The 23,890-nt window shown below is 53.1% G+C and overlaps 2 protein-coding genes across 6 annotated transcripts in view; both read right to left on the minus strand.

Annotated features, from left to right (window-relative positions):
- Window positions 1-618: 618 nt before the first annotated feature.
- Window positions 619-8,375, minus strand: FIGNL1 (fidgetin like 1). 4 transcript variants are annotated; one of them, XM_062179129.1, is made up of 3 exons: window positions 8,302-8,375; window positions 5,382-5,495; window positions 619-4,076 (listed from the first exon to the last, which is right to left on the minus strand). In XM_062179129.1, the coding sequence occupies exon 3, from the start codon at window positions 4,065-4,067 to the stop codon at window positions 2,034-2,036; it is 2,034 nt and encodes a 677-aa protein (XP_062035113.1). In that variant the 5' UTR covers window positions 4,068-4,076; window positions 5,382-5,495; window positions 8,302-8,375; the 3' UTR covers window positions 619-2,033. The 4 variants fall into 4 exon arrangements, with proteins under 4 accessions (XP_062035113.1, XP_062035114.1, XP_062035112.1 ...); XM_062179130.1 differs by having other exon boundaries at window positions 5,382-5,490; window positions 8,302-8,334; XM_062179128.1 differs by lacking the exon at window positions 8,302-8,375 and adding an exon at window positions 7,775-7,997.
- Window positions 8,376-13,652: 5,277 nt separating this feature from the next.
- The window catches only part of DDC (dopa decarboxylase), a 45,204-nt gene continuing 34,966 nt past the window's right edge, over window positions 13,653-23,890 (minus strand). For both annotated transcript variants that reach the window (XM_062179105.1, XM_062179106.1), the window contains exons 10-15: window positions 23,200-23,276; window positions 20,846-20,865; window positions 18,933-19,031; window positions 17,438-17,539; window positions 14,996-15,197; window positions 13,653-13,742 (exon numbers count right to left, since the gene is read on the minus strand). In XM_062179105.1, coding sequence (XP_062035089.1) covers window positions 13,729-13,742; window positions 14,996-15,197; window positions 17,438-17,539; window positions 18,933-19,031; window positions 20,846-20,865; window positions 23,200-23,276 — 514 coding nt within the window. In that variant the 3' untranslated portion in view covers window positions 13,653-13,728. The remainder of the gene's footprint in view (window positions 13,743-14,995; window positions 15,198-17,437; window positions 17,540-18,932; window positions 19,032-20,845; window positions 20,866-23,199; window positions 23,277-23,890) is intronic.

Below are 23,890 nucleotides of genomic sequence, written 5' to 3' on the forward strand. Positions count from 1 at the left end.
GCTCTAGTGGGAGTCCACATAAAAGGAAGATGAAGAGTGCTTCCTGTGTTTCCTGGCTCACTGTGGGACCATCCCCTGTTCCTCTATACACGCTCTGCCATTGCCAGCTTACACTGGATACAGGACTAATGGGGCTGCCTGACCTTGGACTATGAACCTCCGGAACTATAAACTGTATCAGCTCCTCTCAGGCATTTTAAAGTAACAAGAAGCTAATACATCAACCCTGAAGGGAATAAGCTATGCTGGACTGGCCTTTGGTGGCAGGAACCCTAGCACTTGAGGCATCACCTCTGCCTCCAAGGGTGTGCACTGGCAGGAAATTACAAACGCAAGTAAACCCAGAACTCAAACCCAGGCACTCTACATGGGATCCAAGCAGAAAAGAAAAACTACAGAGAATTACTTGGCATCAACACCTAGGAACCTAAGCTTAGTGTTGTTTTTATAGAAACAGAAAAGCACAAAGGCAATAACAAATACCGTGATGTTTTATAATGTTAAAACAACTAAAGATAGCTTTAAAATCCAAATTCTATTAAACAATAATCACATATTTCAATAGGAAAAGCATTAAAAATACAAAGAATAAAAATTGTACAAACTGACAAATTTACCCATTAAGGCCAGCACCGCGGCTCAATAGGCTAATCCTCCGCCTGCGGCACCGGCACCCCAGGTTCTAGTCCTGGTCGGGGCACCGGATTCTGCCCCGGTTGCCCCTCTTCCAGGCCAGCTCTCTGCTGTGGCACGGGAGTGCAGTGGAGGATGGCCCAAGTCCTTGGGCCCCACACCCGCATGGGAGACCAGGAGAAGCACCTGGCTCCTGGCTTTGGACCAGCGTGATGCGTGGCCGCGGTGGCCATTGGAGGGTGAACCAATGGCAAAGGAAGACCTTTCTCTCTGTCTCTTTCTCTCTCACTGTCCACTCTGCATGTCAAAAAAAAAAAATTTACCCATTAAACGTTTCAAAGTCCACATCAGCTTGCACTGTTCAGAGAAAATGTTAGAGCTTGAATGCAGACTCCATGAGACCAAGGGTCTGTCTGTTGGCTGCTGCTCTACGTTAGCAACCAGAACACTGTGACTCAGTTTTGTGAATGAATCAGCTCAAAAAGAATGCCAACAAGACCCAGAACCATCCAGTACTCAGTGCTGTCATGGAACAGTTATGTGATCCCTTTCGTTCAGGGCAGATGGAAAGTCTACACGGGTACTACTTTTCTAGAGGACAAAAGTTGCAAAAATGTGCCTAGTACTAATGGTATTTAACATATCTTTGTTTACAATAAGATGACCTAATGCCTTGTCCTCTAACAGAAGAGTAAATAAATTAAAACCCATCTACACAATGGAACCTTGGGCAATGTGTAAGAAGATGTCACAGATATTTATGCAAACATGGAAAACAACAATGCACTTTAAAGTGTAGGCTCCAAAAGTGAGTGCATGACAGGCCCACTCCTGTATCCGGAAGAACCTGTGCTAAAACAGTAACCAGACATCCCCCAAAGTAGCAGGAAAGCAGTGATTTTTATTGCTTATTTCTATTTTCTAATATTTCTACAAGGAACGTATATTCTTTATAAAACAAAATGATCCATTATAAAAATCTGAAAACACTCTTTTGAATGAGTACAATTTTATAGGCTGTGAAGTAGCAATATTGTTAAACACTATTCCCCCCCAAAAACTACAACACTCCCCTCTCATTGTGTAGATATGTCTCTGACTCTAGATTGTACTTGGCTATTTCTGAAACATGTTTTCATCGTTAGCCCTGATAAGGGAAGAAAAGCATAAACGTTACAAATCAGCAGAACAAGGTAAAAACTGACATATCCACTCTAGCAGCCGGTGAGATCTTAAATCTACTTATTTACCAATACACAATGCTGTTTCACTATTCCTGTTTGAGGTACAGAATTCAGAACATATCCTAAAAAATACAATGAACACATTCCATTTCCTGTGCTAAAAACTGAAGATGAATGTAATACAATGATGCTGTCTTTTAATTTCAAGTGACTCATTTACTTTCCACAACCAAAAGTTCTGTTCCAGTTTTCGTAAGTCTCTAAATCTTTCGCAGACACACTAGGCCGCACAGTTTTAAAAGCATTTTCAAAGTCAACATAAGCTATTCGTCGAACTTGGTCTGGTGTGATAGTAGTGATGTCGGCAGCCTGCAAGCTGCGGATGGGGCCCAGGGAAGCTTCTCTGCAGAGCTGGGTCACGTCCGCGCCGGAGAACCCCTCAGACTGCTGCACAATCCGCTCCGTTTCTCCCTCACTGAGGCAACACTGCTCCCTGGACATCAGATTAATGATGATCTGTCTCCTGGCCGAGGCTTCTGGGAGGGGGATGTAGAGCCTCTTCACTAACCGTCGGCGGGCAGCCTCATCGATCTCTTGTGGCCGGTTTGTGGCTCCCACCACTAAAATGCGGTCTTCAGAAGATGTGGTTGCTCCGTCTAACTGGACCAAAAATTCGGTTTTTATCCTTCTAGAAGACTCATGCTCTCCGTCCCCCCGCTGAGATAACAGGGAATCAATTTCATCAATAAATATCACAGCTGGCTGCTGACACCTTGCAACAGCAAACAATGCGCGGACCATTTTCTCCCCCTCACCCACCCATTTAGAAGTCAAGGACGAGGCAGAGATGCTGAAGAATGTTGCTCCAGACTGACTAGCGATGCACTTGCCAATCAGAGTTTTGCCTGTGCCAGGAGGCCCAAAGAGCAGAATCCCTTTAGGGGGTCCCCGTAGCCCAGTGAAGATGTCTGGCCTCAGCATGGGCCACACAACTATTTCCTTGATTGTGGCCTTGGCAAATTCTACTCCTGCAATATCTTCCCAACTCACTGGAGGACCATGGTCCAGAATCTCATTCATAATAAGTTCAATCATCTTTGGCTCCAAATTCTTCAGACGCTCATCAACAGGCTGTGCGGGTTCTGTGGGCCCTGCCCCGCAAGGCTTATTATACTGCATTCCTCCACTCTGTTCTCCCCCATCTTGCTTAGGTACAGGAGGAACAAACTTCCCAAATATTCCTCGGGATCGACTAGCTCCTAGAGACTTTTTAACACCACCATATGAGGACCCTGCCACTCGCTGGGGCTGGTGACACTTCTTTTGCTGATCTACCCATAGTTGTTCTTTGGCAGTTTTAAAGGTGGGCAGGCTGCTCTCTTCCCTTTGGCCATTTTCTTCCATTCTACTGAAAGTCCTGTTTGGTATTGGGTTGGAAAGTGCATCAATGAAGCCAGAACCATAAAAAGCCTTCCTTTTCCGTGGGTTCTCACAGCCAGAGGGAAAACAAGACTGATCGGATGAGAACACACCTAGTCCTACACTGGCTCTCGGAGAGCTGTGGTTTTCCTTTTTGACATTTCCAAATAATGGTGTGGTATGGAATTTTGCAGTGGCTGACTCACCTGATGGTGCTGAGAATGTGGGACAGGTATCAGTGGTATTGGTCACGGCGGGTGGCTGGCCACTTGGAGGACACCTCAGGAGGCTGCTCTCTGGGCTGTCCTGTACCCTGTCTATGTCGTGAACTGAGTTAGGTAACAGGTCACCCTCTCCAGAACCTCCAGAAACACTGAATTTGGGAAGATCTAAGACAGGGTTCTCCTTGTGGATTACTACTGAGGCTTCTGCAGGTTCTAAGAGACAGTCTTTGGATTTTTTGCCAGCTTGCATCATCTTCTGTACACTGCTCATTTTGAAAACATTATTTATTGACAATCCAGACTGCCACTTATCACTGTCAGTTTGTTGAGATCTTGCCAAAGCTAAAATGCTTGCTGCATAATTATTCAAGCCAGTTTTAATATTGTCAGAATCAATAATTGCAGAATATTTCTCTGCATACCTTTTGAACAGTCTGGTGGCACAGACCTGGGAGATCTCAGAGTTTGCCCAGGCATACTGAATGCGTAAGATCTGTGCGCGGTAGGCATCAGCCTTCTGTTCAGATGTACAAGTGCCAGATGTAATTGCAAAATAATTCTTTTGCCACTCACTCAGATGTACAGACCTAGAGCTGGAGGTCTGCATTTTATAGTTCTACAACGAAGGGGAAACAAGAAAAAAATCAGGACCAAGAAGAAAACAAAGACATAACACTTTAAACATAGTTTTAAAATCTCCACTAATATGAAGGCCAGTACCCTTGACTTTTAACACATAAGATAAATTTAGGGGCTAGAGGTGGTGCAATGGTATAAAGCCCTGGCCTGCAGCGCCAGCATCCCATATGGGTACCAGCTGGAGTCCTGGCTGATACACTTCTTTTTTTTTTTTTTTTAAGATTTATTTTATTTATTTGAAAGAGTTACAGAGAGAGGCAGAGATAGAGAGAGAGGTCTTCCATCCGCTGGTTCACTCCCCAGATGGCTGCAAGGAGTGGAGCTGCGCCAGGAGCCGGAAGCTTCCTTCAGGTCTCCCACGTGGGTACAGGGGCCCAAGGACTTGGGCCATCTTCCACTGTTTTCCCAGGCCATAGCAGAGAGCTGGATTGGAAGAGGGGCAGCCGGGACTAGAACTGGCACCAACATGGGATGCCGGTGCCTCAGGCCAGGGCTTTAACCTGCTTTAACCTGCTTTAACCTGCCACAGCGCCGGCCCCAAGGCTGATACACTTCTAATCCAGCTCCCTGCTAATGTGCCTGGAAGAGCAGCGGAGGATGGACCCAGTGCTTGGGACCTTAGCATCCACGTGGGAGACCCAGAAGAAGCTTCTGGCTTTGGATCGGCCCACCTCCAGCCGTTGCGGTCATTTGAGGAGTGAACCAGAAAATAGATACTACATTTGATCTTAGGCTAAAGGCCGAGAAGCGATAGAACCAGAAAATAGAAGACCTCTCTCTCTGCCTCTGCCTCTCTGTAACTCTGCTTTTCAAATAAATAAATGAATCTTTTTAAAAACAAAGGATAAATTTAAAAGGACAGATCATAAAGCAAATATCTAGTTAACCACAGATTTCAAGTATTCAAGACACAAAGATATTCTGATATAAAGTCTTCGTTATATTAACTTAATAATGACTTTTATAAATTAAATTGCTTGAATTCAGATGGCTTACACAAAAATGATTTAAACTTAATCAGCAAAAGAGAGGCGATATGAAAGAATAATAGAACCACTGTTACACAAACCAAACCAATTCAAGAACTTCACTTTGATCTCTTAAAAGAAAGCAGATGAGTGGTTTAAGCAAGCCTCTTTACTGTAACTGAAGCTTGTTTTCTTATCTGTAAAATGGGAGAACTATTGTTGAGTATCCAGTCAAGTGATAAATATGAAATTAATGTGAAAACAAGTATTGTTACGGCTGTTGCACAAATGAAGGCAAGAGTTTAGGAACTTACAGCCAATTACGAATGGTGCCAAAAGTCAAAGCCAAGCAGTTCCACTCCAGACACTGTGCACTTCACCAAGTATGCAATGTTCCTTGATGGCACCACCAAAAGTCACAGACTGAGCTAAACAGAACACAGATGGGCTGTGATACATGAGACGTCTTCAACGATTACTCACAAACACGCACTTGCAACAGGATGAGCCAAATCTCTTACAACTTCCTAAATTCATGCAAACAAAACTGTTCCAATTAATAAAATATGAAAACAAGCTAAGTAGTCTGCTTTCTAGGTTTCTTCTCTCAAGTTGTTTTCATAAGTTTCCTCACAGGAAGTTGTATTTTAATAAAACTGTGGGTAAATGCATCATATTGTGGGATGTGAAGAATGGACACAATTCTAAGCAAATTTGTAAGAAAATGTCCGTTTTCCAGGAGTACAAAATAAAATAGAATCAAAACACTCAGATGCTTTAAGCTTCACCTTTCAAATTACCTGTAAGCACAGGTTCATAATCGGCAAGTTCTTTTAGTGCAAGAGACACTAACAGCTGTAACATAGCATTGTATCTCCCATAATGCCCTGCAAAGGATCTGTCATATTGCAGACTGGCACTCATCAATCTTTGTTCAAAGAAAACAAGGAAATTTAAGAACCATTGAGATTGTATTTAAAGCTATAAACTTCAGCTAAGAATAGAAGTGGCCCCTTCGTAAAAGCAGTTCACCCTCCTTCCCACTACGCTGAAATCAAGCCCTAGTACGCTGTTGCTGACGCAGATACAGACATTATCAAGTCCTACTCGGCACAGTCCCTGACACTGCCTCCCTCAGTTTAAAGCTTCCTTGCCCAGCTTCTCCGATGGCAAATCAATCTCTTACTAAAACAAGTCACTAAATTAGGAAATTGTGCAGATGACCTCAAAGTCCCAATCACAAAACTCATGAGGTCATTTATCTTCTCTACAGATAAAGTCTTGTCTGGAGGGGTTTTCCAGGAGTCCCAGGCCCTGAACAAAGAACTACATCTGCAGGTAGCCCCCAGACTACAGACTGTGTCATCATCAAAATTCCCCAGAGAATATATCACTGACCAATCAAATGAGGGCTATCAGCCCTGTGACCAACCAGAGAGCTGCACACCGGCTGCACTCACACCTCTCACTCTCAACTTCAATCTACCAGATCCCCTACTCTTAACTCCTCAGGGAATCTGGGAATTAAGCAAGATAGCTCCTGACTCCTTGCTCTGATCTTTGCAAATAAATACCCACTTCTCCACTGCTCTGACTCTGACCAGCTGGCTGCACACGGGGCAAGTGGCCCCAGGTTTTGGAATTCCACAAACATTACCCCAACTCTTATTTTAATCTCTTTCAAAAACACTTAGCCTAAACCTTCAGAGTCACTATCTCACCCTCTCCTCTCCACGGCTTCACTGCGCTCCATCACCCACAGTCCTGCTATTCTCCAGCGGCCCAGGGGTCGTCACTGTTCCCAGAAAGCCCTTTTCTACCTTCCCTCTCACCATCTCTTTCAATACTCCTCTCCCAAGCCTCAGTCCTTCCTTTCAATTCAATTATCAACAAATACGGATACCGATAACCAAAACCACTTGCCCATCACTGATCAACACAGCCCTGGTCCTAAAACCATTATCAAGCCGATTTAGCCTTTCTCAGACCTAACAATCATGGACAGTTAGCAGCAACACAGGCACTGCATTTTAATCTTGGACTTGAAAACGTTCCGATTAAGAATGTACTAAGTGGCCAGCGCTGTGGCTCAACAGGCTAATCCTCCGCCTAGCGGAGCTGGCACACCGGGTTCTAGTCCTGGTTGCCCCTCTTCTAGGCCAGCTCTCTGCTATGGCCCAAGTGCAGGGCCCTGCACCCCAGGAGACCAGGAGAAGCACCTGGCTCCTGCTTTAGGATCAGCGCGGTGCGCCCGCAGCAGCGCGCCGGCCACGGCGGCCATTGGAGGGTGAACCAACGGCAAAGGAAGACCTTTCTCTCTGTCTCTCTTTCTCTCACTATCCACTCTGCCTGTCAAAAAAAAAAAAAAAAAAAAAAAAGAATGTAGTAAGTGTCTTCCCAACTAGACAACTGGCTTCTGCGAGCAGAACTGCTTTCTACTGTATTTGCACTTTCAGTACCTACAGTAACGTACGCACTGGGATAACCGCTGTTAAATGGGGCCAGGGCCCCTCGCACACCCATTTCTCAGAGACCAGGACCCGGCGCCCGTGTGCACATCACTCCATGGCCTGCCGGCAGCAGGGACCCGGACACACCTCCTAACATCGGCTTGTACCTGTAGCAGGTGCGCACGTGACTCCCCTGACAGGGTCTGGTTCTCGGCTCACTGCCTCGCCAGGCCCCCGTGAGGCATCAGCCTTCTTACCGCAGGTCACCGGGTCCAGCCGACCGCGGCTCCGACGCCGGCATCCCCTGTCCGAAAGCCTGGGCCACGCAGCTTCGGGGTACAGCCGAGCGCGAAATCCACGCGCGTCTCACACGCGCCTCAACCTCAGGGAGATTTTACTCAACATCTTACAGAGTGCCGCGCGTGGGACCGTTTCACGGGGTCTCGCTTCCCACGTACGACCCCGAGCCACACTCAGACCTTCAGATTTCAGAGCATTTCCGGCGTGGGCTGAGCGACGCTCGACCCGCGCGGGGCCCCGCACGTCCCGGCTCAGGTGCGCCGGAGCCGCCTCCCTCCCGCCCGCGCCCCGCGCCCGCGCCCGGCTCCAGTCGCCGCCTCACAGCGCCCCTCACACGGAGGATGCAGGGCAGCGGCGCCGAGGGCACGACCGCCGCCAGACCGGACCCCGCCGGCCGCAGCCGGCCCCGCCCCGGCTGACCCACGGACGCCGAGCCCGCCCCGGCCACCCGGGCACCCGCCCGGCTCCGGCCGCCACTGCCCACCTGCAGCCGCCCGCCTGCCAACTCCGACCGCTTCCGAAAAGCGCGGGGCCCGGCGTGCGCCTGCGCCCTGTGACGCGCCGGGCCTGCGCCGAGCGTGCGTGCGTGCGTGCGTGCGTCGCGGCGGGGCGGGGCGGGGCCGGCCTCAGGGGCTCCGGGGCACCTGGGACGCGCCCGTCGGGGAGGGGTCTGCGGTGTCCCCGCCGCGGGGCCCGCCTGGCCCAGGGGTCCGTGCCCCTGCGCGAGCCGTCGGGAGGCCGGCTCCGTGCCCATAGAGAGCGGAGCGTGCAGCCGGGTTCGGGCGGTAGCGAGGGGGACGCTCAGGTGCCAAGGACGAAAGCGCCGGAGCCCAGTCCGGTCCTCCCGGCGGACAAGGCCGAGGGTGGGTGGCTGAGGCTGGCAGGCCTGGCGACCGCCGTGGTGCGCAGAGCCCCTCGGCAGAGCTGCTGAGTGGGAGACGAAGTGAGCGATCTGGTGCTTGGACTCGGAAACCCCCCATCCGTAGCACGGAGCCAGGGGCCCAGCTGCGCGCCTGGCGAGGAGGGAGCGGCCGATGGGTCAGCCTCGGGCTGCCTCCCGTCACTCTTCAGAGGACGCCTGCTGGTACCGGCCCGGGTCCGCGGGGCTCGTTCTGACCGCTCGCAGAACAGCGGTTCCGGTTGAGGACCCCCCAGAGTGGTCTTGTGGCACGTGAGGTGACTGTGGGTCTGTCAGGCCTTGTGCAGGAGCTCAGTCCCAAACTACAGGTTTGCGGGATTCCTGACGTCTCACATGGGGCAGAGCCGGGTGGGCAGGGCTGACTGCGTGGTCGCTTACCTCAAGGGCCACCCTGCCTGCGGGGGGCGCACTTGCAGGTGCTTCCTGTCGGATCCGTCCGCTCCCTGTTCACGTATCCCCCCAGACAGGTATGTGGGAGTCCTGACCACCCCACCCCCACCTGTGCAGGTCCTGGCTGATGTGATGGAATTAAGATGACGCCACACTGGGTGAGGGGGCCCCTAAAGGGGGGGGAGGGGAAACCCGGAGGGACGAGGACCCTGTGAGGGCACAGCAGAGGAGGATGGTGTTCCCAGACTCCCTGAGTTGTCCCTGCCAACCCCGTTGTTCTGGGCTCTGCCCTCTGGAACCGTGACGGTGTCCATTTCTGTTGTTGAAGACCCTGGGGTCCTGGACTTCATTCAGCAGCCTTGGGAATGAACGAGCCCAGGTGTCCTCACGACATCGGGCCAGGGTGCTGCAGCGACTGAGCAGGGCTCTCCAGGGTTTAGGTCCCAGCCCCACTGCTCAAACCTCCAGGGATGGCTGGCAGTAAAGTGGTTGATGTTTGAGGCACCCTTAGCTCGCAGCCCTGCCCCTGAGAGCTGCCCGGTGCAGAGCTGAGGACTGAAAGGTAACCCACCTTGCTGGGGATTTTTCTACTTACAGACAAACTGTCTTGTTCTCATGAAATACTGGAATCTCAGATGTAGAAGATAGCTTCAAGGGAGCCTTGTTTTCGGTTCAGTTTCTGTCCCGAGGAAGAATTTCCTTTACCTCTTCCCAGTCTTTGATTTCCCCCGTGTTCACCTTCAGTGCCCTGCAAGAAATCCCACTGCACCTGCTCCCAGGCTGGTCTTTAAGTTTTTCTTCCCATGAAAACAAACCAAACAGCCCTGTCTCTCCGAATGTCACTTGCTGTTTGGAGCTGCAGAGCAGCCTTTGAAACTGAAGTCAATGTGATGTTTGCAGACTGGCCAAGTCCTCTCACTGGGTGGCCCATCCAAATTCTCATAGGACTTGGCTCCCTCTCACCTCACGACACCTGGAGACACCTCCCTTAGGAGGGGTGGAGTCTGGATTGGACCTTGGACACTTTGGGACCCGTGGGTCCCCTGGAATTCAGCCCACTCTCCCCTTCCTCCTTTTCTCTCTTTCCTCAACCTCCTAATACACATCTCTGCTTTGAGAACCTCCACCCAAATTTCTCCAAGATGGGAGATCCAGTTTTCCCCTGTTTATGCAAGTTCTTTGTCAGGAAGAAAATCAAAGTGGAGTAGCATTGGCTAAAGATACTTAGAGTTGGCCGGCACCGTGGCTCAACAGGCTAATCCTCCGCCTTGCGGTGCCGGCACACCGGGTTCTACTCCTGGTCGGGGCGCCGGATTCTATCCCAGTTGCCCCTCTTCCAGGCCAGCTCTCTGCTATGGCCCGGGAAGACAGTGGAGGATGGCCCAAGTCCTTGGGCCCTGCACCCGCAGGGGAGACCAGGAGAAGCACCTGGCTCCTGGCTTCAGATCAGCGCGATGCGCCGGCCGCAGCGGCCATTGGAGGGTGAACCAATGGCAAAAAGGAAGACCTTTCTCTCTGTCTCTTTCTCTCTCACTATCCACTCTGCCTGTCAAAAAAAAAGATAAAGATACTTAGAGTTGAGACTGCACGCAGTCAAGGCGCCGACGCACCAGCAGCTGCACTCACAAACAAGGCTGCAGACATCCACCTGCAGGTGCTGTGGCCTGGGCTGAGGGACAACTCACTGTAAACCATTTGTAAAAGCCCTGTGCCTGAATGTAGGTGAGGCGGAGCATCCCCTACCCAACTAAGCAGGAATCCTAAGACCCAAAAACAGAAAGGAAGTTCCATACGGGAATATGTGTTCACTAGGGCAACTCACATTGGACTCCAGACCTGGGCAGCAGGCAGTGGTGGCGGAATTGCTGCAAGTCTTGGTCCACACAGAATGCTAGAAGGGGCAAGGTGCTGTTGAGGCACCTGCAAGGCTGGAACTTGGGTCACAGAGTTCCGTACTTTAGGAATAGACCCCTAAATGTCTCTGAGCTTTCTATCAGGAAAGTTGTGACAACACAGGTTTTATTTCTGGTGAGGCAAGTGAGTGCCACTCCACGTGGTGTTCCGGTGGTTTCTCTCATACACCCCTGCTTCCCTGAATTACCACCCTCAATTCCTTCTTAGGAGATAGACTGACTCTTGTCAGTGCCAATCACAACTCCTGATGAGCAAGTGATGTGACTGCCACCACCCCCTTGTGACTTGAATCCTAAATATGGCCACCCTTTTGTAAGCGCATGCTCAGCTGCTTGAATAGTTTATCCCAATTGCAGTCCTAATTATTCCCACATAAATGTAATATTCTCTGTTCCCAACAAGCTCGATTTTATTCGTGATTGACAACCTTCTCACAGTACTTTCTTGCCTTCTATTTATTACAAGGGTAGGTCCTGACAGGTAACACAGAGGTGCTGAGGAAAGAGATTTTGACAATGAACACAGTAACAAAAGCAAAAAAAAAAAAAAAAAAAAAAAGTTTTACATCTGGGATTTATGTAATTCAGAAAAGCAGTAAAAACCTTTAGCCATTCTCCATATGTTTCCTTAAATATAGGCTCCCTGAGATAAATATCAGTTTCTAATCTGCCACCTCTGCTGGATTCCCAGTCCGGGCCACAGGTATTGGTATGAGTTGGGCGGGAAGTCAGTGAGGAACTAAGCTAAGGACTGCCACACCTAACCCCTGTGCGGAGCCCAGATCCCATCACCTGTGCCTGTTAAGACTCAGCACACCTCTCAGGCAGCTGAGCCTCACTTCCACTCAGGCACCAGACGGCCTGATGCCTTCCTGCGGCTTCACCCAAACCCTGCCTCCTCCGGATCCTCCTCAGGCCCTGCCCTGGAACCTCCCCAGGAGGAGGAGCTGGCCTGGGTGGGGCAGTTCTCTCTGGATGCCTGCACTCAGGTGTGCGTGTGTACTGTCTTCCTGTCTTTCAGTGAATCTTGCTTTTCTGTCCCCCTGTGTCTACATCTGGTTGTATTATCACACATGGGAAGGCAAGGAGCTAGATTAAGTCTAGCTGGGGGCCTCAGTGCCCAGGGCATGATTTGGGGACCCTTATCCCCACAGCAGTGTGGAGTTACTCAAAGCTGCCTTCCCTTAGAGTCTTCCCTCGATTCCCTTTGGACTCTGCCCTTAGGAAGGGACCACCTGGTGACAGCCCCTCTCCTCCTTTTGTTTGGCTTCTGGGGTTTGAATGTGTCAGCCTGAACAGGATTCTCTGGTTTCAGGGACTGTTGCTGTTTGCGGGGTTGTATGGATGAGGAGCAATAGGATCACAAGTTCCATCCCTTCTATCAACTGCTATTTGCATTCAGATCAAGCTGGTTCTTTTTCAACAGCAGGGGTGAGGTGCTTACTCAGAAGATACCAGGGGCCGTCACAGTACCACCTAGCTCCCTTGCCAGCAGTAGTCTCTGCAAAGTAAGAATTAAATGAAAATTTAAGACTATCACAGAACAATGCCGTAGTTATGTTTTTGTTAAATAAACTGGAAGGAAACACAACCTCCTATTCCTATCGTTGGGTGGTGTTTGGTCCCCAAGGTCTTAGGTTAATGGCACTAAGAGGCTGGAAATGTCATCCAGTTATGGTGTTTGAAGACAGGGCCTTTGGGTGGTGACTGGATTGGGTCCTTAGTGTGGAGTCCCCATGATGAGATCCTGGTGGCTTCCTAAGAGACCACGTAGACACAGATGTGGACAAGCACATCCTGTCTTGTTGCTGTGTGATGCCTTGCACCACCTCACAGCTCTGCCAACAAGAACTCTCACCAGAGGCTGAACCAGTGGAGCCCCTGGGCCAAAATCAAGCTCTTCCCCTGTAAAGCGGCTGCCTTGGGGATTGCATTACAGAGGCAAGGAGCTAATACAGTGAGTGATGTTACTGGAGAAAATGTCCCATCCTCACTGGAATTCACAGGAACACTCCAGTTGTTTATTGGCCATGATACCATAGGGCAGTCTTGGTGACCAAGGCCCAGAAAGTCAGACTCCCATCACAGCAGGAGAACCTGGTCTCATTGCTTGGATCCGGATGTCACTTGATTCCAGATGTATTTCCTTAGAAACTAAGCAATATGTGTATGTTAATGCATTGAAAATACTGCCTGACAGATACCAGGCACTCAAACAAATGGTGCACAAATGAATGCCATTAAAAATATCCCAGGAGCCTTCCCTTCCCCTGTCTGTTAGAGATGGCAAGTCTGCAACACAAGAACCATTTGGACACACCACAGCACAAGAACATCCAGTCATTCATTGCGCTGTAGCTGTTTATTAAGCATTTAGGCACAGGACTGAAGGCAATCTAGAGATCACAGGCATAATCTTGGGTCACGTGAGCACACTGTCCTGGGAAATAGCTTTTCTTGCCACCACCAATGGCTTCAAGGACATCAAAATCACAAATAGTGAAATAGAAGCTGTAGCCACCAGGATTAACTTCACACAGCAAATGATATTTCCTCATGGATGGGACACAGAGCAGATATAACAAAGCTCTGAGTAGCTGGGGAAAGAGGTGACCCACACACAGGATCTGGTTCATGCAGTCGGGATTATGTTTATTTTTTTCTTCTCATTCTGGTTTTCAGACACACTTCAACCTTTGGTCTCTACAGGAAAAAGAAATAGGGTAAATATATGGCTACATTCAAAAACAGAATTTTGCATGCACCTTAATTGAGTATAGAAAAGGGGTAGGCTACTTCTGCATGGTAGGAGGCAGCAGTGTGATGTAAAAAAGTTGAAACAAGGAGAGGAGGTTTGTTGCCAGTCTGGTTTCTCCAGTGACATTTTTATGCATATCAACTGGAATCTCTAATTTTCTACCCACAGCAAAACAGGGACAGCGCCTGCTTTCTCTGGGAACTACACACGCATGCAATGATGGCCTCAGATAAACACGAATAAAGCCAAGGTGTGGCCGTTTTCATTGTTCTAATTAGAGCAAGGTGCTTTCCTTGTGACTGACTTCTGTATCCCATGTGTTTTTCAGAAGGCTGCACCCCTGTTTGCATTTTGGGTGTGTGGCACATTCACCCCACGAGAACTAAGACTGCAGAGAAACAGGCCTTGGTTACCGAGTTCTCAGAGCTGGGTCTCATAGGGTCATGTGGGCTATGGGGATGGGGTCAGCAGGTGATGCTTGTTCATTAGATTCGCACAGGCGTGGGCAGCAGTCCGCTTCACTGGGAGTGCCCGCCGGCCTGCCACAGTTCTGTTCTCTGCATTGCAATGTGGTCCACAGCAAAGCAGGCCCTGGGAGACAGCCGTGATGGCTGTCTTGCATGTGGGAGACGAGACTTGGGTTGAGTTCCCAGCTCCTGGCCCCAGCCCCTCAAGTGTTGCAGGCATTTGGGATGTGCACCAGAAGACGGGAGCTGTCTCTCAATTTAAAAAAAGAAGTGGGGTTGCTGTTGTGGCCTAGCAGGTGACACTTGGGACAATGGCATCCCATACGGTGCCGGCTGGAGCCCTGCCTGCTCCACTCGGGTCCAGTGCCCTGCTAATGGCTTGGGAAAAGCGGGGTAAGGTGGCCCACGTGCTTGGGTCCCCGGACCCACGTGGGAGACCCCGAGGAAGCCTTCCGCTTGGCCCAGGCCTGTTAGGGCCACTTAGGGAGTGAACCAGCGGACAGAAGATCGCTCTGTGCCTAACTCTGCCTTTCAAGTAAACACATCTCAGAAGTGAAGTAGAAATCTAAGCCTCATGACTCGTTATGTCTCACCCCTTCCACTTCTCCAGACGTGGTTTGCGTCCCTCACGTTAGCACAGAAGTGGTTCTTCCCCAGGGCATTGGGCGTCCACGCGACTGCGGTCACGTGAGGCGGTCACGTGAGGCAGGCGCGCGGCTGCCGTCACTCACCCGCAGCCGGCTCAGCTTCCAGCACGGCGCCCGCCAGTTCCCGGATGTGCGCCCAGGCCAGCCGCACATGCGCAGACTCCGTGGTGCGCGAGCAGATGGCGAGACGCAGCACGAACTTGTCTCGGAGGTGGCAGGGCACCAGGTGGATCTTCTTGGCGTCGTTAATCCTTTGGAGGAGCGCTTCGTTCACCTGGTTGGAGCCCTGCGGGGTTGAGAGAGGCCACGTCAGGCGGCAGACGTGGAAGCGGCCGCGTGAGGGGACGTGGCCGCGTGAGGGGGGACGCGGCGCGCGCCTCCGTTACCAGGTCACCAGCGGCAGTGAAGGGCGGCCACGGGCCAGACGCTGCCGCCAGCCCGCCGGACAGCTCTCCGAGTTCTAGCGAGCTGCTGGTGTTCAGAGATGGAGGCGGCAGCGTGCCAAGGGCCCCCACGGTAGACAAACACCTGGCGCTTCCGGGAGCCGTGGAGTCTCCAGCGGCGGGCCCACACTCCCCATGAAGGGGCCACTGGCAATTCAGAACACTGCCCGGTGTGGACAAGCCTGCTCCTGTACAAGAGAGGAGGAAGCAGGGAGCGATGGTGCCAGGGGAATAGAGTTCTACCAGGACGCAAGAGCACGCAGCTGGCGTCATGTGATCGGAAAGTTAAACTGTTCAGGGCAAGAAATGCTTGCCCTGTTCAAATGGATTGGGCAAGAGAGGGCCTTCGCAGTGGAGGCAGGGAGCCATAGGATGGTCCAAGAGGAACGACCCCCCTCCCCCAACACAGACCCAGCAAGAAAGCTGAGGCCGAGGAAGGACTGGCGGGCGAGGCCAGAGGGAGAGAGCGTCTAGAGCCGCCTCGGCCACATCTGCTCCCCCGTGGATGCAGAGCTGTGCGGTCCTCTGGATGCTCAGCCTGCAGAGGACTGGGCCCAGAAGTCTGATGAGGTGGCGCAGACAGACGCGCACCCCGTTTGACAGTGTGCTTCCTCAGAGAAACACGCGACGTGGAAAGCAGGTGCACGGAGGAAGACACCGGCAGTGGAGCAGTGCCTGACCTCCTTCAGGCGAGCTTGGAAACTGCCCACAAGGGGACGGCACAGCTGGGTGCCATCTGCACAGCATGCGAGCAAAACAAAAGCCTTAGCCATGCCAAAGGTGGTGCTGTGGGAGATGACCCGACCCTAAAAGGCACGTGTTGTGCTGTTTCCCACGAATGCCCAAGCAGGCCTGTGGAGGGGGGCAGAGGGGAGGAGTGACCGCTGCTGAGCGTGTGGTTTCTTTGCGGGAGTGAAGGCCTGAGCTTGGGTAGTGAGATGGCTCCACAGCCCTGTGGATGCCACAGGCCGTTGAGACATACCCTTTAAGTGATGAGGTGAATGGAATCTCAATAAAATTGTTAAAATGAAATACAGAAGCCCAACAAGAACAGAAACGCTTGCTGGCGGCAGACGAGTGCCAGTGCTGAATGAACTGCCATGGCCCACCCCACCATGGCCCTCAGGACGCAGGTGCCTCAAGGCCCTGCCCCATGCACACTGCCGTGTGCCACGCCCTTGTGTCCCTCTGCACACCTGCAGCGGCCCCCAAGCCCATCATTCTGTGCCCTGTGGAGACCTGGGTCTCTTCAGAGCTGTGTCAGAGCAGACTGCAGATCTCCTGCTTCTGGATGTTTCCATGGCTGGCTCTCCTCCTCACCTCAAAGCTGCAGGACTCAGGTGAGGGGCAGCCATGAGACTGGAGACAGTGGTGCACTTGGACAGCACTGTGACAGCAGCGCAGCCCAGCCTGCTCCTGCTCCTCAGATCACTGCCTTTGAAAAGGAGGCCTCAGGAAGAGGTCTGCAACTGATTTGGAGGCTGTGGACCAATCAAAAGCCAGCGTAACAGTGGTCAGAGCACCAGGTGTCTCCAGCTCCATCCATTTGACGGTAGCCAGGGGCTGGGTGCTGCATAGCTTCCAGCCTGCTGGCAAACGCCGTTCTGAATCCTGGGAAAAATGGCGACACCCAGTCTACAAGGACCAGCGCCCTTCTCACAGGTACCACTCAGCCGGTGTGCTCACCCTCCCACGAGGGACCTGCTGGGGTCAGCATCAGCCTCACCCTCCTGAGGGGATGTTAGGGTCATGGTGAGGATGATGTTAATGGTGTGGGGTCATGGACAGCCTGGACCAGCACCCAGAAAGTTCTGTGGCAGAAGTGGGGGCAGAGCTTTGGGGATGGGAAAATGAGGTGAATTTTAGGGACAAGAAAGCTTTGCAAGCAAGTAGTGTCTGAGAGTGTGAGGAGGAGGCCAAGCAGCCTTAGCTCACAGAACAGAGTCTGTGGAAGGCGTGGAGTCTGGTGGGTCAGTGCAGTGGGACCTGCAGGCCTGTCTGTCAGACTCCTGGGAGAGGGTGGAAGATGCTCCCCCTGGCCCATTCAGAGAAGGCAAAAAAGGCTGCCTGAGTGCAAACGTACCTTTAGCCGAAAACAGACGAGTCCCAGCGTGACTTTCGTGCATATTTCAAAGCGGGGATCCTGGAGCACCAAGGACTCAAACTCGTGAGCCAGCTGGACATGCTTGGGAGAGAAAGAGGAGCTGCCCGCGTGTCCCATGGGCTCCCAGTCCAGAGGCCAGCCCCTGGAACAGCTCCCTGGCTGCCCAGCCGCAGCTGAGTGTGGGAGCCTCCACTCACCTGCTGTCCCCTTGCATTTCTCAACTTGAGAAAAGGGCTGGCATGTTCACACAAACCCAACCATTGTGGTCTCTACACAGGGCTGTTTTACCCCACCTAGACAGTCTTACATCATTGTTGCGTGAACGTGCTGCAGAGGCGTTTGAATGTTCTAGAAGGGATGATCGCTGACATCCACTGGCCACTCCCTTTTGTGTGAGCCGTGCTGCATGCTTCTCACCCTGTCATCCCCACCACATGGGAGAAACTGTGATTGGACCCATTTTGCAGGGAAGGAAAAAGGTTCTGAGAGGCAGGTAATGTGCCCAGACTGCCCTGGGGAGGCCCTGGCAGAGCTGGGATGCTAAGACAGCCAGGCCTGGGTCCTGAGGTTGCCGTTCCACCTCTTGGCCACTCAGAGGTGGGAACCACATCCATCCACAGCATTGGCGCTGCCTGTGCCTCACTGAGCACACCAACTTCTAGGTGTGCAGGCTCTTCCTGGTGGGGCTGGGGGCACGGCTTGCTCTTTCTATACCTGGGGAACACACTCCAGGCCCCATGCAGCAGGTGCTCTGCAGGCTGTCAGCCAGAATCCTGGACCCCGCCTAGTTGGAACTGAAGGACGGTCAAACACACTGCTGTCATCCTACCACCAGAGGGCGCCAAAGACCTCACCCTCCAGGCGTTGGCTGTGTGGGCTGCACTGCCCTGCAGGGAGCTCCTAAGGCAGCATTGGGAGCATGTCCAGAGACAGCGTAGTCACAGCCGTGGTCCTGGAGCTTCCAGACGTGATTGCACACGGGTACGCCTGCTCCGGAATGCTTTGCCTCCCCCCCCCCCACCATGAAGCTGAATTCCCCTCCTTGTGCATTCTCGGCTGGGGAGGACGCCTCTGACCCTGACCTCACACACTCCCCACTCACTCAGGACCCTGACAGTGCTGCTGGCTGGGAGCATTGTGAGGATGCCTCTGACGGATCCCTCCCACCCTGGGGTCCTGGTCAGCGTGGTTGGGAGGACAGCAGCCAGTGTTCTCCCCACTGTGCTGACTGCCTAGACTGCTGGCCAACAGTGGTGACAGACAACCTGTGCAGACTTGTCACTCTGACTGTCTTCTGTGGGCTGAAGTGTTACCAGCAGGCAGCAACCCCAACAGCCCCTCACCACAAAACAACCAGGTCCGTATCAGGGCACTGGGCCATGGTCAACCCACTCTTAACAACCAGATGATAGGGCAGAGCCCTCCCCAGAGTGCCCTAGGCCCTCAGCAGCCCAGGAAAGGAGGACGCAGTCACCTTGCGGATGTAGGCCTGCAGCCCCCTGACACCGTAGAGCCGGAACACAAACCACATCTTCAGGGAGCGGAACCTGCGGCCCAGCGGAATCTGCCAATGCTGCAACAAGACACTTCGTCAGCCAGGAGCGCACCCAGAGTGGCTTCCTTCTCTGCTCCCCAGTCCACCTGTTCCTCTGGGAGGCAGCCAAGTCCCGGAGCCACTGCTCTCTGATGGCCTTGCCACCTCCGGAGCTGCCAGGCCCACCATGGTGTGAGCAGGGCCCCAGGCAGAGGGTATCTTTGCAAAGCTCTCAAAAGAGGAGTTCAGACAGGGACAGGTGACAGCGGCTCAGGTGTCCCTAGTTTTCACTCTGTGGAACGGACCTGTGCCAGCTCAGATATAGCTGGAAGATGGCTGTGCCTCGGGGGACAGAGGCTCCTGCTGGGGGCAGGAGAGAGATTGATTCCGAGTCTACACCTCTGTGGAGTGGGCACAGCTAGGGAAAGCAGAGGAAGAACACGGAGCAGGAGACAGAAGCAGAGAACAGCCAAGGAGAAGGCACGGGAGGAGCTCCAGGGACCCCAGCTGGCGAGGCCGGGGCAGATGCTGCCCGCCCTGCTCATCCTGTTTCTGGTGGAGCCACGTGGGGAGGCACACACAGTTCTTGTGTGGGTTCTTGTGCTGGGGTCCTGCAGGGCATGTTGGTCACTACAGAGTTTCCAGTAGCACCTGGGCTACTTTATGTCCCTTGGAAGCGGTGTCATGCCTTTTCTTCCTAGCAATACTGAAGATGTAGGGAAGGGAAGTTTAAAGGGAAGACAGGGTAGACAGCTTTGTCCTGTGGCCTAACTGCCCTGTTTTTGGTCTTATCCACTAGGAAGAGCTCATTGTGAGTGGAAGGCCCCACTCAGACTTGTGAGAGAGCCATGCGTGGTCATTCGTCACAGGGACATCAATGCACCACGTAATGTGGATCTCTGTGTGGCCTCTCTGTAATGATTAAGGCCTTGGAGGAGTCTGGACGGCATTACGATTTGCATTTCAGTGGAGCAGCAGCAGCAGCAGTGTGGTCAGCCCAGCCTGGGGTCTGAGAACCAGCACAGAGAGGACGCCGGGCATCAGCGCAACCTGAGGCAGTGTCAGGCTGGGGAGATTACAGGCGGTCCTGCTCTCAGACGGGATTGAACATTCCTGCTATATTTTCCTTAAACAGACGCTGTTTCCTTAATTTTGTAAAAGGTATTTGGATCCTAAAGGGGATTTTGTATCCGAGTGTCAAGTGACCTCGTTCATTCTCCTGGCCATGTCCGGAGTGCACACCCTGGCCTTGCTCCCTGGTGTGGAGCTGGGCGGTGCCATGCCTGCCCACCACTGCTATGTGCAGACACACACCTCCATCAGCAAGGGGCAGCTGTACTGGAGTGACACCTGTGCCCACCACATCTGACCAGAGGATGACTGGACTCGGGTCATCTCAAGAGGGGGAGGCGCCGAGCCAGAGGCCCCAGGCCTGTCCCCCAGTGGTTCTGTGTGAGCCTCCCAGCACTGCCTTTGGCTCCAAATTCCTTTCCAGGGAAAAGCGTGGACAGCTGCTGTCTCCAGAGCCCACTTTACCACTGTGACACATCACAGGGCAGGAGAAGCAAGGGGTGAGGTGAGGCCCGCACCACCAGGCACTCCATGTTCCCTGAATCCTTCTGTCCCCCAGCCCTCAGCATCCTGCAGCGACACAGAACCCCCCCCCCTCCCTGGGAGGGCGCACTAGGGACTAGCCCCACTTCCCCTCCCAACCCTAGACCTCCTGTGGGGGTCAGCAGGACGGCCCAGTGCCTGGAAGAGCCTAGTTAGTGGGTCAGTTAGGGCCCAGTGAGCAGGAGGCCTGTGCCCACTCACACCTTGGGTCACAGCCTCCCTGGAGTTCAGCCACTTACCCTATAGTCAGTGATGAGCCCTGGAGAGAAAGGAAAGGGAAGAGAAGGTGTGAGACCTGCATGGGCCACGCACAGCCTGTGTCCCCTGCAAGTTCTGAGCTGAGGCAAAACCACACGGTGGGCAGGGCCTGCAGAGTGGAGGCCTGGGAGCAGGAAGCCCCAAACACAAAGGGGACCCCTGGTGTGTGCTTTGTGGGGTCCCACAACTGTGAGCACTGGGCTGTCACCTCGTGCCCAGCAGACATGCTGTGCTCAGTCACTTGTGCTCCTGTGGGCCAGTGGAGGGGGCCCAGAGCAATCAGAGTGATAAGGAGAGGAAGGGAGGAGGCCTGCATGGAGTTCTCACTTCTGCAGGTGCGAGCATGGGCCGCAGGCAGCATCTGGCATGGGCGGGTGCTCCGTGGCCACGTCTGGAAGTCCAGGGCACCACGTGGGCCACAACAAGGGGCCACTTGACATTTTGTTCTCCCCACTCCCCTGAACTGTGGGGGGACAGAGCCCTGGACACTGAGGACACAGAGGTCCTACAGGCGAGGGATCAGTGAGAGTGAGAGGAGCTGCGTGGACCGGCGGCGGAGGACGTCTCAAGCATTGGAAAACCGGTGGTGGAGGACGTCTCAAGCATTGGAAACCTGATCCACTCACACAGGTCTGGCCCTGCACACGTGGGGCTTCCTGAATGCCTCTGTGCTCAGATAATTGTGACTACGACTTGGCCATCACAGGCCCTCTCCTGGGATGAGCTGGCCACCTAGCACTGCCCACTGCATGCAGTGGTGTTTATACGGTTTTTTTTTTTTTTGAAGAAAGTCTCAGTTAAAGTTTAATAGATACTACAAAAGGTCAGTGGACTGATGCTCCACTACTGGTACATCATACACATCAAATGGCCTTGTGCCCCAACACAGCTCAGGCCATTCCAAACAAAAGGAAAAGGCTGGACTCCCCAACCCTGTAGGATAGGCCTTTCCTTTATAGCACACCATATCTTGGCTGAATCTATAGTTTTCTATTTTAACCAGGGGGAAAAAAGTACAAAAAGATTTTGTTCTCATGGTTGCATGCTGCAGCCTATCACTAACTGGCTCAGCGCTCACTTCTGCTTGGAGATGTCCTTCCTGGGCATCACTCCCCAGCTGCCACCTGCCTGGCCTTTCCCAGGGGAGTATAGGCAGGAGCTGCAGGCTCAGGGCCCTGTGTTATGTGAGCCTGAGAAGGCCCAGGGTCCCCCAGCTGACCCTAGGTTCCAGTGTGCTCCATCCCCCATGCCACAGCCTCTCACGGGCGGTGCAGGGCTCATCGGTGGCAAAGACAGCGCCAGCTTCAGGGACTGCATCCTGGCGTGACTCAGACACCACCAGGAATCCGAGGACAGAACACAGGTGCTCCACAAGGGTGTACTGACAACCACAGCGTGTCAGGGGAGGGTGGAGGGCCCCCTTCTCCAGGGGCACCACACCACCTGTTGTGGTGGCCATGTGAGTTAGTTCTGAATTTCACACTATCTTTCAGAGCCCACCTCGGAGACATCCTCATTGCCAGTCCCTTGCACCCCTCGGGCCCAGCCTGTGGGAGCACAAGAGCCTCCTGGAGGGCGGTGTTACTCCCTGCCTCACAGGAGGCCCCAGGAGTTCCTGCAGCATCCCTGAGCCAGAGACAGCTCTGTCCTCAGCCCTAAGCTCCGGTGCAGGCAGCAAATCCGCTTTAGAAAGACATTAGGCTCTATTTCCTAACTATTTTCCTACCCCAGGAGCTGTCTATACCTACGCTGAGGTCCTGTGGCTACCCTCACTGTCTACACCCACACTCTACAACCACCACCCACGCAGGTCCCATGGCTATGCCCACCATCTACACCCACGCTGAGGTCCCATGGCTATGCCCACCATCTACACCCACGCTGAGGTCCCATGGCTATGCCCACCATCTACACCCACGATGGGATCTCATGGTTATGCCCTCTGTGTACACCCACACTCTATAACCACACTGTCTATAGCTACACAGGTCCCATAGCTATGCCCACCATCTACACCCACACTGAGGTCCCATGGCTATGCCCTCTGTGTACACCCACACTCTATAACCACACTGTCTATACCCACACAGGTCCCATGGCTGTTCCCACCACCTACACCCATAATGGGATCCCATGTCTGTACCTACGGTTGTGGTGCTGCCCCTGCTCCCATCCTGTGGAGCCCAAGTTCAAAGCAACCATAACCAGGAGTCTCCCTCTAGGACATGGGGATGAAGCCCCAGGGGCAGGGCCCAGACACCATGTGGGGTGGCAAGGACACAACTCCCACGAAACCAGAGTGTGAACAGAACACCAGCAGCAAGTGCCTGCTTACCTGAGTCCTGGTGGCTGTGCTTCAGGTAAACAGGATCCAACTTAAAGGCACCTGTTAAGTCTGTCCTCTTTTTCACCCTGGGTCAAGAGAATACACAATAGGGCTCAGGACGCAGGGCTGTGAATGGGACCACGCTTCCTGCTCTCCCCATGCTCGGGTACCTGTTTCCAGGTGGGAGCTAGAACAAATTGTGAGTGTTCCCTGGAGTTTGTCCCCATCTGTGGCATGTGGTTTCTAACATGCCTGGTGTCTCTGGAGCAGTGAGAGTGCCTTTCCCGTGGTGAGGAGCTCGGCTCTGGCGTGGTTTCAGGGTGGCAGCTCCTTGACCGAGGCCAAGGCGAGAACAGAGGGATGCACATTGCGGCCCCACCTTCCAGTCTCCAGCAGGGGCTGGGGCCAGCTCGTGATCAGATCAGTGGTGCTGCTCCATTACAAAGCCCTCAAAGATTGGGTTCCACTCGGGTGGGGAGCACCCAGGGGGACCTGGCAGCCTGCGACCTGCCTCCCCACCCTCCCCTTGCCCACAGCAGCTCCTCCTTGGCCGTTCACACACTAAACCTGCAGATGTAGGTGAAACACACTCAGGTTCTGTGAGGTTAGCAGAGGCTGGCGCTGAGCCCAGCATTTGTGGAAGCCCTCAACTTAGGGGTCACATCACACAGAAATGCGGGTGGCCTGGGGGCCTGGTCCT

Source organism: Lepus europaeus, chromosome 20 (assembly GCF_033115175.1).
Source record: "Lepus europaeus isolate LE1 chromosome 20, mLepTim1.pri, whole genome shotgun sequence".
NCBI lineage: Eukaryota > Metazoa > Chordata > Mammalia > Lagomorpha > Leporidae > Lepus > Lepus europaeus.